General features: G+C 41.4%; 1 protein-coding gene across 2 annotated transcripts in view; it reads right to left on the reverse strand.

Annotated features, from left to right (window-relative positions):
• Window positions 1-1,688: 1,688 nt before the first annotated feature.
• The window catches only part of LOC115162650 (MAM domain-containing glycosylphosphatidylinositol anchor protein 2-like), a 230,038-nt gene continuing 219,087 nt past the window's right edge, over window positions 1,689-12,639 (reverse strand). For both annotated transcript variants that reach the window (XM_029714139.1, XM_029714140.1), the window contains exons 14-17: window positions 10,702-10,866; window positions 6,197-6,327; window positions 5,848-5,947; window positions 1,689-2,738 (exon numbers count right to left, since the gene is read on the reverse strand). In XM_029714139.1, coding sequence (XP_029569999.1) covers window positions 2,650-2,738; window positions 5,848-5,947; window positions 6,197-6,327; window positions 10,702-10,866 — 485 coding nt within the window. In that variant the 3' untranslated portion in view covers window positions 1,689-2,649. The remainder of the gene's footprint in view (window positions 2,739-5,847; window positions 5,948-6,196; window positions 6,328-10,701; window positions 10,867-12,639) is intronic.

Consider the following 12,639-nt stretch of genomic DNA (forward strand, 5'->3'; position numbering starts at 1 on the left):
CACAAAAATGTATTTTTCTCAGCAGGTCCAGTTGAAATGAATGGGGAGACTTCAAAAGCATCCCTCCCTCCAAGTTGTTTTTTTGTCGGAGCCCATTGTTTATGTCCAAGAGCTCCCCGTTCTCACTCAGTCACTCTGACAAAGCTGGGCCACCATCCTTCCTCTGCTCGAGCACAAGTCCCACTCAAAAAGCCTGGACTGTCAAGGGTAGTAAGTCATTTCCAAGGTCAAAATAAAAAGAGCTGTGTGGCGATGGGAGTTAGCTGCAGATCACATAATTTTCTTCTCTGTATAAAATGTGCCTACGGTGCAAATGCTTGTATGGTAAAATAGCCCATGTTGGTTTTTCCATTCATGAGAATTTCCACTAAGTCTGAAGGCACTTAATTTTATGTCAGACAGCAGTGCCTTATCTTATCCCGAGAGGACTAGCTGTTGAGATATGACCAAAAGATGCAAAAACTGCTCTTTTGACTGCTCATAAAGTAACCTTCCAAAAGACTGTATTGGAACTGTATCATGATCAATGAGCAACTCATGCAGGGAGAGAAAGAGTGTTGACATTCAATGTTTTTCTTTTTTGCACCTATTTTTATGTTCTTTATGGAGCCATGCTGAAATCAAAGGTCAAGATAATGACTTCTATTGGAAACGGGTGTTAATCTTGGCAGTTGCAAGAAGGAGAGCGAGTCAAACTACTACAACCTAAATTCAAATGAGCTTGAATTTCCTCCAATGTCCTTAAAGTAAGGTATGTTACAGGAGGATGATTCAGAGGGCATTGGAATACACACTGCTCTGATCTTTAAGCACCACATATGACTTGACCTGACTAAATTATGATTGGTCAGGAGGTGAAAGGAGAAGGCTCCAATCGAGAAGCTTAGCTAGATAATGGCAACTAAAAAAAAGAGAGATGATGATAGAAGCTCACCTTTCATACAAAGGGCTTGTTATTGACTGTTTTCTCTGCTATCGCACGGCAAGCGGTACCGGAGCGCCAAGTCTAGGACCAAAAAGCTCCTCAACAGCTTCTAACCCCAAGACATAAGACTGTTGAACAATTCATAAAATCGCCACCGGACAATTTACATTGACCCCCCCTCCCTTTGTACACTGCTGCTACTCGCTGTTTGTTTGTTACTATGCATTGTCACTTCGCCCCCACCTACATGTACAGATTACCTCGACTAGCCTGAACCCCCGCACACTAACTTGGTACCCGTGCCCCCACAACATCAATTGGGGCAGCAGCATAGCCTAGTGGTTAGAGTGTTGGACTAGTAACCAAAAGATTGCAAGTTCAAATCCCCGAGCTGACAAGGTACAAATCTGTCGTTCTGCCCCTGAACAAGACTAATAAACCCACTGTTCCCAGGCCGTCATTGAAAATAAGAATTTGTTCTTAACTGACTTCCCTAGTTAAATAAAGGTAAAATATAGCATTGTTATTCATATTGTGTTACTTTTTATTTTAGTCTACTTGGTAAATATTTTCTTCTTCTTGAACTGCACTGTTGGTTAAGGGCTTGTAAGTACGCATTTCACGGTAAAGTCTACACTTGTTGCATGTGACAAATAAAGTTTGATTTGATTGCAATTACCATTGTTAATAAAGCCTAGAGTACTTAAGGGAGGGAAAAACACAATAATCCCTCATCAATCCCTTTTAGGTAATGAAAGAAAGATGTGTCATGTCCCTGTTTATTAAATCACCTTCTGAAATTTTAGGGCAGGTGGGACACAGAGAAGCCCCTACAGTACATCGAAAGGATCTAAGTTCTCAATCTCATAGTGCTTCGACTACGAGGAGTCTAGAGGTTGATTACACATGAGGCATACAATGCACCATAGTTCAGCCACTGCATAATAGAGTAACCTAGCGAACAAGTGTATGCACACTGTAATGAAACCAACCTTACGCAAACCTTGAAGAGAGAAAAAAAAGGGGAAAAAACCCAGAAAGAAATAATTATGATGAATTGACTTACAGATATACATATTATGCACCAAGCAGTCAAAGTCTAGCCTCTGGGTAGAAAGGATGCAAATGTATTTGTTTATGCACATTTTGATGAATCCGACCATAGGCAGGGCAGCCTCCAAGTATTAAGAGAGGTGAAAAGCCACAACCCAGAGGAATACTAGCCTCTATCATATTCATGAGAAAATAGCTTCGGGGTCAGTGTGGGTTGTTGAACGAATTTTGTACATTTCTCGACATACTGTTAACATAAAATCAAACTCTTCCCCACCAATCAATTATCATCATTATGTGGCCCATTTAATAATAAATGGAACCACACCATGCGTCCTTGTGCTTTACAGAAATGTACCCATACTCTGCCTCGATTGCTTCAGCTGCAGAAAAAATTATGAACTGGAGTACCTAATACGGAGACTATGGAGAGCTCGACTCTCCATCTTGACCTTGGAGTGCGCTCTGTGCATATTACGGAAAAATCCGGATGAACTGAGTTTTTTTTGTTTCCTTCATGCTCCACCCTGGACCAGTGCTGGGCTGCTGCTCTCCTGCAGACTGAAAAGGAGTGAATCTTTGGTAGTTTTTGGGGTTTGGACAGTCCAAGTCTGCAAACTCTTCCACTGGGGTTGGGCCGACGTCAGGTTGTTCCTCCTGGGAGAGAGGGGTCACCTCTGAAGGCCCACAAAGACCAGGGTCAGGGTGACCAAGAACTGCCATATATGGGGCGTGGTAGGAGGAGACAGTGACCTTAGATCTGTAGGGATAGAGAAAGAAAGCTGGTGACTTAGATAATCTAGGGAGCATGGTCCTTTTTCATTGAGCTAATGGGATGACGTGTGGGGAACGTGTACGATTCTATGTTTGATTTACAGAAGACTTTTCAACATATTTAATTGTTTTTAGTTGTTCTGAGGAGGACCATACTCTTGCTCCCTGGAGGAGACTCTGGCATGTACAGTGCCATGAAAAACAATTTGCCCCCTTTCTGATTATCTCTATTTTTGCATATTTTTTATACTGAATGTTGTCAGAACTTCAACGAAAACCTAATATTAGATGAAGGGAACCTGAGTTTACAAATAACAAAAAATTCATATTTTATTTATTTAAAAAAGTTATGCAACACCCAATTCCCCTGTGTGAAAAAGTAATTGCTCTCTTACAATCAATAACTGGTTGTACCACCTTTAGCTGCAATGACTACAACCAAATGCTTCCTGTAGTTGTTGATCAGTCTCTCACATCGCTGTGGAGGGATGTTGGCCCACTCTTCCATGCAGAACTGCTTTAACTCAGTGACATTTTTGTGTTTTCAAGCATGAACTGCTCATTTCAAGTCCTGCCACAACATCAATTGGGATTAGGTTTGGACTTTGACTAGGCCATTCCAAAACATAAAATGTGTTGCTTTTAAGCCATTTTCATTTAGACTTAATTGTGTGTTTTGGATCATTGTATTGCTGCATGACCCAGCTGCGCTTCAGCTCACAGACGGATGGCCTGACATTCTCCTGTAGAATTCTCTGATACAGAGCAGAATTCATGTTTCCTTCTATTAAGGCAAGTTGTCCAGGTCCTGAAGCATCCCCAAACCATCACACTATATGCAAAATATGCAAAAGTAGAGAAAATTAGAAAGGGGCAAATACTTTTTCACAGCACTGTAGATGTGGTGTGATTTCTCCCAATGTAGTACCACAATACTTCAGAGGCAGCTCATCCACAAGTATGCTGTGTACTTATTGTTTTTCATGGCACTGTACATGCCAGAGTCTCCTCCAGGGAGCAAGAGTATGGTCCTCCTCAGAACAACTAAAAACAATTAAATATGTTGAAAAGTCTTCCTTAAATCAAACATAGAATCGTACACGTTCCCCAATTTGTAAGTCGCTCTGGATAAGAATGTAAATGTAAAATGTATTGGTGAAATACAGTGGAAGTCGGAAGTTTACATACACCTTAGCCAAATACAATTCAACTCAGTTTTTAAGAATGTGAAATGTCAGAAAAATAGCAGAGAAAATCATTTATTTCTGCTTTTATTTCTTTCATCACATTCCCAGTCGCTACATACACTCAATTAGTATTTGGTAGCATTGCCTTTAAATTGTTTAACTTGGGTCAAACGTTTTGAGTAGCCTTCCACAAGCTTCCCACAATAAGTTGGGTGAATTTTTGCCCATTCCTCCTGACAGAGCTGGTGTAACTGAGTTAGGTTTGTAGGCCTCCTTGCTCGCACACGCTTTTTCAGTTCTGCCCACAAATTTTCTATGGGATTGAGGTCAAGGCTTTGTGATGGCCACTCAAACACCTCGACTTTGTTGTCCTTAAGCCATTTTTCCACAACTTTGGAGGTATGCTTGGGGTCATTGTCCATTTGGAAGACCCATTTGCGACCAAGCTTTAACTTCCTGACTGATGTCTTGAGATGTTGCTTCAATATATCCACATCATTTTCCAACCTCCCCATTTTTCCTCCAAACATAATGGTCATTATGGCCAAACAGTGTTGTTTCATCAGACCAGAGGACATTTCTCCAAAAAGTACGATATTTGTCCCCATGTGCAGTTCCAAACTGTAGTCTGGCTTTTTTATGGCGGTTTTGGAGCAGTGGCTTCTTCCTTGCTGAGTGGCCTTTCAGGTAATGTCGATATAGGACTCATTTTACTGTGGATATAGATACTTTTGTACCCGTTTCCTCCAGCATCTTCACAAGGTCTTTTGCTGTTGTTCTGGGATTGATTTGCACTTTTCACACCAAAGTATGTTCATCTCTAGGAGACAGAACGCGTCTCCTTCCTGAGCGGTATGACGGCTGCGTGGTCCCATGGTGCTTACACTTGTGTACTATTGTTTGTACAGATGAATGTGGTACCTTCAGGCGTTTGGAAATTGCTCCCAAGGATGAACCAGACTTGTGGAGGTCTTGGCTGATTTCTTTTGATTTTCCCATAAAAATCAAGCAAAGAGGCACTGAGTTTGAAGGTAGGCCTTGAAATACATCCACAGGTACACCTCCACTTGACTCAAATTATGTCAATAGCCTATCAGAAGCTTCTAAAGCCATGACATAATTTTCTGGAATTTTCCAAGCTATTTAAAGGCACAGTCAACTTAGTGTATGTAAACTTCTGACCCACTGGAATTGTGATACAGTGAATTATAAGTGAAATTTGTGGAGTGGTTGAAAAACAGGTTTTAATGACTCCAACCTAAGTGTATGCAAACTTCCAACTTCAACTGTACATGAAGTATAAGACAATTCCTCAAACAGTTAAGAGGTTCTTTAAACATTACCATTTGTACATTTTTTGGTAGTATTTTCACTGAACCTTGTTTATCAGCAAAGAGACCCAGCCGACAGTCTCAAGTGTACAAGTGAGAAAGCATCTAATGCCTAATATTTCATGGAAGTGGCTGATATCTTCCATTTGGGAGGATACTTAACATGATTTAAAAAGCCATTACCAAGTTAAGTAATATAAGTAATGAGTAAAAGAAAATGTTCCATTGCATTAAACATCTATCTTTTTTAGGTCAATAAGACTAACATTTTCTGGCTTGCATAACATTTAAAAGCAGCTGTTCGATCATTCCCTCTAAAATGTAATTTCACTGACGATACCTGAAACATCCATAAAGAAAAATGAAAAATACAGCGGCATAGCTATACTCTTGGAGAGCAAATGTGAGAGACCTAACAATAGAGCTCTCTCAGTCCTTGAATTTTAGTTCCCAAGAGGAATGATATAAATGTATATGTTATTATAAGCCTTGCCTCTTCATGGTTGATTGGTTCTGGATGATGTATAGGTCCATGGTTGTCATGGATTCCCAGGTATAAACAAAAAAAAGCACTTACTGTTGGGTGGAGGGTCTTTACATTCTCCTTCCTCAATGGTGACATCATCTATGGCGATATCGCCTTCTATACCCGGACCACGAATTCCTTCCAGAACCAACTACCAAAACGGGATAAGACAGACAAAAACAAAACTTGTTAACATCAACTGCTTAAATGTCTTACTGCTACTAAGTCAATGGCTCATTCTGTGAAACATATACTGTAGCAAAATATATAAGACAAATGTTTATATAAGACATGGCATAAGAGGGGAAGCACAGATGAAGGCAGTTTTGTACTTTGTACCTTGGGGCCACCATAGTTCTGCATTGGTGACCCACTGCTCCTCCCAAAGAGTTGTACCCACCTGGAAAGAGGCTATTGGGTGGATGTTGACTTTGGCTTGCTTCCATCGGTCCCCTTGGTTCCCGACCAAGTTCCACAAGGAACTGTCTGAGCCCGAGTGGCCCTTCTGCCGTAGGTACGCGTTTAACGCCCCTAGAGGAGAAAACATCATGCACTTTATGGACAACATGGCAAGCTCAATCAAGCACAGCTTTAGTATTTTAAAGATTTCAAGTACAATTGGAACACAGGTCTGATATCATCGATCATATACGGCCTCATTATGGCAGCACTTATCCTTTTGTGTTGAGACTTTACTCATTATTAATGTATGACCTTATACTATTAACAAAACACATAAAAGCTCATTACTGCAAATACTAAATGTCTCAAGGGGTCTACACATTAACCTTCCCTTATTGAGTGTGGCTTTTACTGAGTGGAATGTATGAATTTGCTAACATAATTTACTCTCAAGGGATGATCAGGAGAATTAAATCTTGTATGGGTTTTTTTTCAGTTCAAACGAGGAGATGCCAAAGTGAGTGCTCAGAGGCCAAACTAGACGAGCCGTCAGCTACAATATGCCACATCCCTGTGAGGGGAGCCTTAAGTGGACCTCACTGGATGATCAAAAAGCAACAACGACAGATTCCTGAAAATACCCACTACTTCAAATGAGAATTCAAAGTCTCTCCACCACTCACTCACTCATTCTGCAACGAATAAAAAAGGACTGAATGCAGGTTGCCTTTCTTTCTCTAACGGAAACCAATGAAAAAGAAAGACAGGTAAGAAGGACACGCCATCAGCCATGTTTGACTCCGGCTGCTGGTTGCTGGTTTCTGAGGCTGAGCAAGCAGAGAAAGAGAGGGCCCATTGAGACCTACGTGGATTAGGTTGACACGTCCTATTCAGAATCCCAACAGCTTTGCGGAGCAGAAAATTGAAGTTGCAGGCATGTCTGGCAGGTCAGAGGACACACCCATCGCTCAGATGCAACTGTCTGACACCGCAACAACAGGAGGTCATGAGCAGGGTGTGAGAAGGCAACCTTGGTGACAGAAGCAGGGGAGCCTGACTAGATTTTGATGGATGATAAGGTTATTAATATTCAAATGGAAGGTTTGTAAACACCCAGAAATAGTGAGTTTTTTTTCTTGTGCAGTGTTCAATTTCCATTTCCACCAATGCCCGGGGGGCTTCATATATTCCAGTATGGAAGTGTTACTGAGTGGTTGTCAAATTAAAAAAGAAAGGTGGGAGTACAACTTGAGTGGTAAGCAAACACTTATCTAATCATCAGGGAGGTACCGAACAGGGAAATAGGGGATTTGATTGCAAGTGGATGCTAATGGAAAGCTCTCAGGTGTGTACTTAACAAATCAAACACACTCTATGCTAGATTTGCCTGATGAAATAGCTACAGTGCAGGATTTGCATTAATCCTTGTAATTTACACTACATTACCAAAAGTATGTAGACACCTGCTCGTCGAACATCTCATTCCAAAATCATGGGAATTAATATGGAGTTGGACCCTCTTTGCTGCTATAACAGCCTCCAATCTTCTGGGAAGGCTTTCCACTAGATGTTGGAGACTTGCTTCCATTCAGCCGCAAGATCATTAGTGAGGTCGGGCACTGATGTTGGGTGATTAGGCCTGGCTCACAGTCGGCGTTCAAATTCATCCCAAAGGTGTTGATGGGGTTGAGGTCAGGGCTCTGTGCAGGCCAGTCAAGTTCTTCCACACTGATCTCGACAAAACATTTCTGTATGGACCTCACTTTGTGTATGGGGGCATTGTCAAGCTGAAACAGGAAAGGGCTTTCCCCAAACTATTGCCACAAAGTTGGAAGCACAGAATCATCCAGAATGTTATTGTATGCTGTCGTGTTAAGATTTCCATTCATTGGAACTAAGGGGCCTATCACAAACCATGAAAAACAGCCCCAGGCCATTATTCCTTCTCCACCAAACTTTACAGCTGGCACTATGCATTGGGGCAGGTAGCGTTCTCCTGGCATCCGCCAAACCCAGATTTGTCCATCGGACTGCCAGGTGGTGTAGCATGATTCATCACTCCAGAGATCGCATTTCCACTGCTCCAGAGTCCAATGACGGTGAGCTTTATACCACTCCAGCCGATGCTTGGCATTGCGCATGGTGATCTTAGGCTTGTGTGCGGCTGCTCGGCCATGGAAAACCATTTAATGAAGCTCCCGTTGAACAGTTATTGTGCTGACATTGCTTCCAGAGGCAGTTTGAAACTCTGTAGTGAGTTTTGCTACGCACTTCAGCACTCGGTGGCCCCATTCTGTGAGCTTGTGTGGCCTACCAATTCGCGGCTGAGCTGTTGTTGCTCCTAGACTTTTCCACTTCACAATAACAGCACTTACAGTTGACCGGGGCAGCTCTAGCAGGGCAGAAATTTGATGAACTGACTTGTTGGAAAGATGGCATCCTATGACGGTGCCACGTTTATAGTCACTGAGCTCTTTAGTAAGGCCATTTTACTGCCAATGTTGGGCTATGGAGATCGCATGTCTGTGTGCTCGATTTTATACACTCGCAGCAACGGGTGTGGCTGAAATCACGAAATCCACTAATTTGAAGGGGTGTTCACATATTTTTGTATAGTGTACATTTAATTCCTAACAGCACTAAGGCAGGGTTCCCAAACTGGCATTTGGCAAGTGGGTGATTTTATGTAAATGGAAAGTGTATTCCCACACATAATAGAGAGATATATGTGATCACATACAAATGTAAGCAAGGTTAGTAATATGATATTGTTTTGGTCAATTTGCAGTCCACAAATTATTTGTAATTGCAGTTGAAGTCAGAAGTTTACATACACATAGGTTGGAGTCATTAAATCTCGTTTTTCAACCACTCTCCACATTTCTTGTTAACAAACTATAGTTTTGGCAAGTCGGTTAGGACGCCTACTTTGTACATGACACAAGTAATTTTTCCAACAATTGTTTACAGACAGATTATTTCACTTATAATTCACTGTATCACAATTCCTGGGGGTCAGAAGTTTACATACACTAAGTTGACTGTGCCTTTAAACAGCTTGGAAAATTCCAGAAAATTATGTCATGGCTTTAGAAGATTCTGATAGGCTAATTGACAACATTTAAGTCAATTGGAGCTGTACCTGTGGATGTATTTCAAGGCCTACCTTCAAACTCAGTGCCTCTTTGCTTGACACCATGGGAAAATCAAAAGAAATCAGCCAAAACCTCCGGAAACAAATTGTACACCTCCACAAGTCTGGTTCATCCTTGGGAGCAATTTCCAAACGCCTGAAGGTACCACGTTCATCTTTACAAACAATAGTACGCAAGTATAAACACCATGGGACCACGCAGCTGCTCAGGAAGGAGACGCATTCTGTCTCCTAGATATGAACGCACTTTGGTGCGAAAAGTGCATATCAATCCCAGAACAGCAGCAAATGACCTTGTGAAGATGCTGGAGGTACAAACAGGTACAAAAGTATCTATATCCACAGTAAAACTACATAACCTGAAAGGCCGCTCAGCAAGGAAGAAGCCACTGCTCCAAAACTGCCATAAAAAAGCCAGACTACGGTTTGCAACTGCACATGGGGACAAAGATCGTACTTTTTGGAGAAATGTCCTCTGGTCTGATGAAACAAAAATAGAACTGTTTGGCCATAATGACCATCGTTATGTTTGGAGGAAAAAGGGGGAGGCTTGCAAGCTGAAGAACACCATCCCAACCGTGAAGCACGGGGGTGCCAGCATCATGTTGTGGGGGTGCTTTGCTGCAGAAGGGACTGGTGCACTTCACAAAACAGATGGCATCACGAGGGAGGAAAATTATGTAGATATATTGAAGCAACATCTCAAGACATCAGTCAGGAAGTTAAAGCTTTGTCGCAAATGGGTCTTCCAAATGGACAATGACCCCAAGCATACTTCCAAAGCTGTGGCAAAATGGCTAAAGGACAACAAAGTTAAGGTATTGGAGTGGTTATCACAAAGCCCTGATCTCAATCCTATAGAACATGTGTGGGAAGAACAGAAAAAGCGTGTGCGAGCAAGGGGGCCTACAAACCTGACTGAGTTACACCAGCTCTGTCAGGAGGAATGGTCCAAAATTCACCCAACTTATTGTGGGAAGCTTGTGGAAGCCTACCCGAAACGAGGCAATGCTACCAAATACTAATTGAGTGTATGTAAACTTCTGACCCACTGGGAATGTGATGAAATAAATAAAAGCTGAAATAAATCATTCTCTCTACTATTATTCTGACATTTCACATTCTTAAAATAAAGTGGTGATCCTAACTGACCTAAGACAGGGAATTTTTAATAGGATTAAATGTCAGGAATTGTGAAAAACTGAGTTCAAATGTATTTGGCTAAGGTGTATGTAAACTTCCGACTTCAACTGTATATTCCGGCCCCCACCTGCTCAAGAAAAAACAGAAATAAAAAACCCACCCCCGGCTGAATATAGTTGATGATCACTTCACTAGGGGCACCTTACCTATGTGTTTCCCATACATATGGTAGTAGAAGCCAAAGCAGTAGGTGGGAGCGGCGGTCACAGTCCCATAGGGGCTTTTGGGGGCGACGTTGAATGTGGGGGTCAACAGTCGAGCCTTTTCTCCCTCCAGGCGAGGTCGAGACGTCTCAATGTACATGTAGAAACCTGTATGTTGAAAAAACAACAATCAATGTCCATGTAGAAACCCATATGATAGCAAAACAACACTGATTAAGCATTACATCATACTTTTTGAGAGACTATTAGAATTCTAAACCAAACAGCAGAGTTCATCTCTCTACCTATAATAACTGCTACAAATCTGTAGCTAAGGCACATGCCGTTAGCAGTCCTTAAACTGTTGTGGTATCGGGAGAGTTTTCTGAACACTGCAGTGCAATTTTCTGACGAGGGAGATGAAAAGTTTAAATTGTGTACAGTGCAATCCATAAAACTGGCTTGCTCTGTGGATACCAATCAGATAAAAAGAGTAATCTTCTTAGAACAAGTTATGTTGGGAATTCAAAAAGCAGATGACTTGAACTGAAAGAAAAACAAACGGACTGGGGAACTTTGAGCCTCGTGTTTCATTGTAAAGCAATGCATTACTTATGACATTATCCATCGTAAAATGCCCTAAAACACTTAAACAAATGTATCTCGAGGAGTCCCACCAATTAATTGGTTTATTTTAACGGCTGGGGCTTTTGGCATTTAACAAGTGGATGGAATTGTGGGAGATTCTACATTGGGGGAATGGCTACTGCTAGCTCCCTCAGGCGGTCGTCGATGGGCAGGTAGTGACAGACACTCATATTTCATAATGCTGCCCACGGCGCTGCAGATGTCCATCACGGCTCACACACACCCTATAGAGACAGAGCACAAAGAGGAGGAGGAGGAGGAGATGGAGGCAGGTGAAGTGGTACTATACAGCAGGGGAGCATACCCAATTCCAGAAAAGAAAAGTACAAATGGGAACTGCAAAGAAAACTAACATATCACACGCATGACAAGTCTTACAAAGCATTATAACTGCATCATATACCTGTTGGCTAAGTGTTACCTTCTTTTGCAAGGGTCATGACTGGGGTTAATTGATCGCAACTACGTATGTAGCTACCTTTGAGTATTTACTAGCCTTCCGCTAGACCGGAGAATTCAATAAATAATTTTAATATGAATAAAGGCTTGCTAAATTCAGCATTTTGACATCCTTCCGTCAACCCTGTCAGTGTCACATCAAGGTAGATTTTAACCCACCCACTCCCAAAACTTCTCCAAATTTCACCATCATTGTAAAGCCCTAGTTATTTTGTTACTTTGACCGTAATTTCTGAAGATCTTTTTTTATTTCATGTGATTAGTGATTCATTTACATCTGTCCCTGATTTTAAAGTCAACCTTGTTATGTGAACTTAACTCTCATTTTAATATGGTGAAACTATTGTTTTAAAAAAAATAATTTTATAAAAAGAAACATTGAACATCTAATAGTCAAATCATAGTAAAAGCAGCTGGTTCATAGCCATTTTCTGGTCTTTTGTGGTGGAAAACTGAGTGGGACGGGCATAGCACGTAGATAGACAGGCTAGAAATGTTTTAACAGTAAAAACATTTTTGTGAAGCTTGCATTCAATTGCCACTCCCTGTTGCACACAACAAGCTTCCATTCCCCCTGTCACAATGGAATTTATGACTGATTTAAGAAGAAATCATCAACCCTGATATGGACAACCCTGTTACTTTTTTTGGAACTTAATAGGCAAATGGGAAAACTAGTTTTTTACGAAGTTGAAAGTGTTCTTTATGACAATGTTAAAATAAGGTGAAATGACCAAGTTACACTTCACAAAAGGCACTGAATTGGTGGAATGACACAGGTAACATGTAGAGCAGTGGTCACCAACCTTTCCTGAGTCAAGATCACTTTCGCAA

Source organism: Salmo trutta, chromosome 25 (genome assembly GCF_901001165.1).
Source record: "Salmo trutta chromosome 25, fSalTru1.1, whole genome shotgun sequence".
Taxonomy (NCBI): domain Eukaryota; kingdom Metazoa; phylum Chordata; class Actinopteri; order Salmoniformes; family Salmonidae; genus Salmo; species Salmo trutta.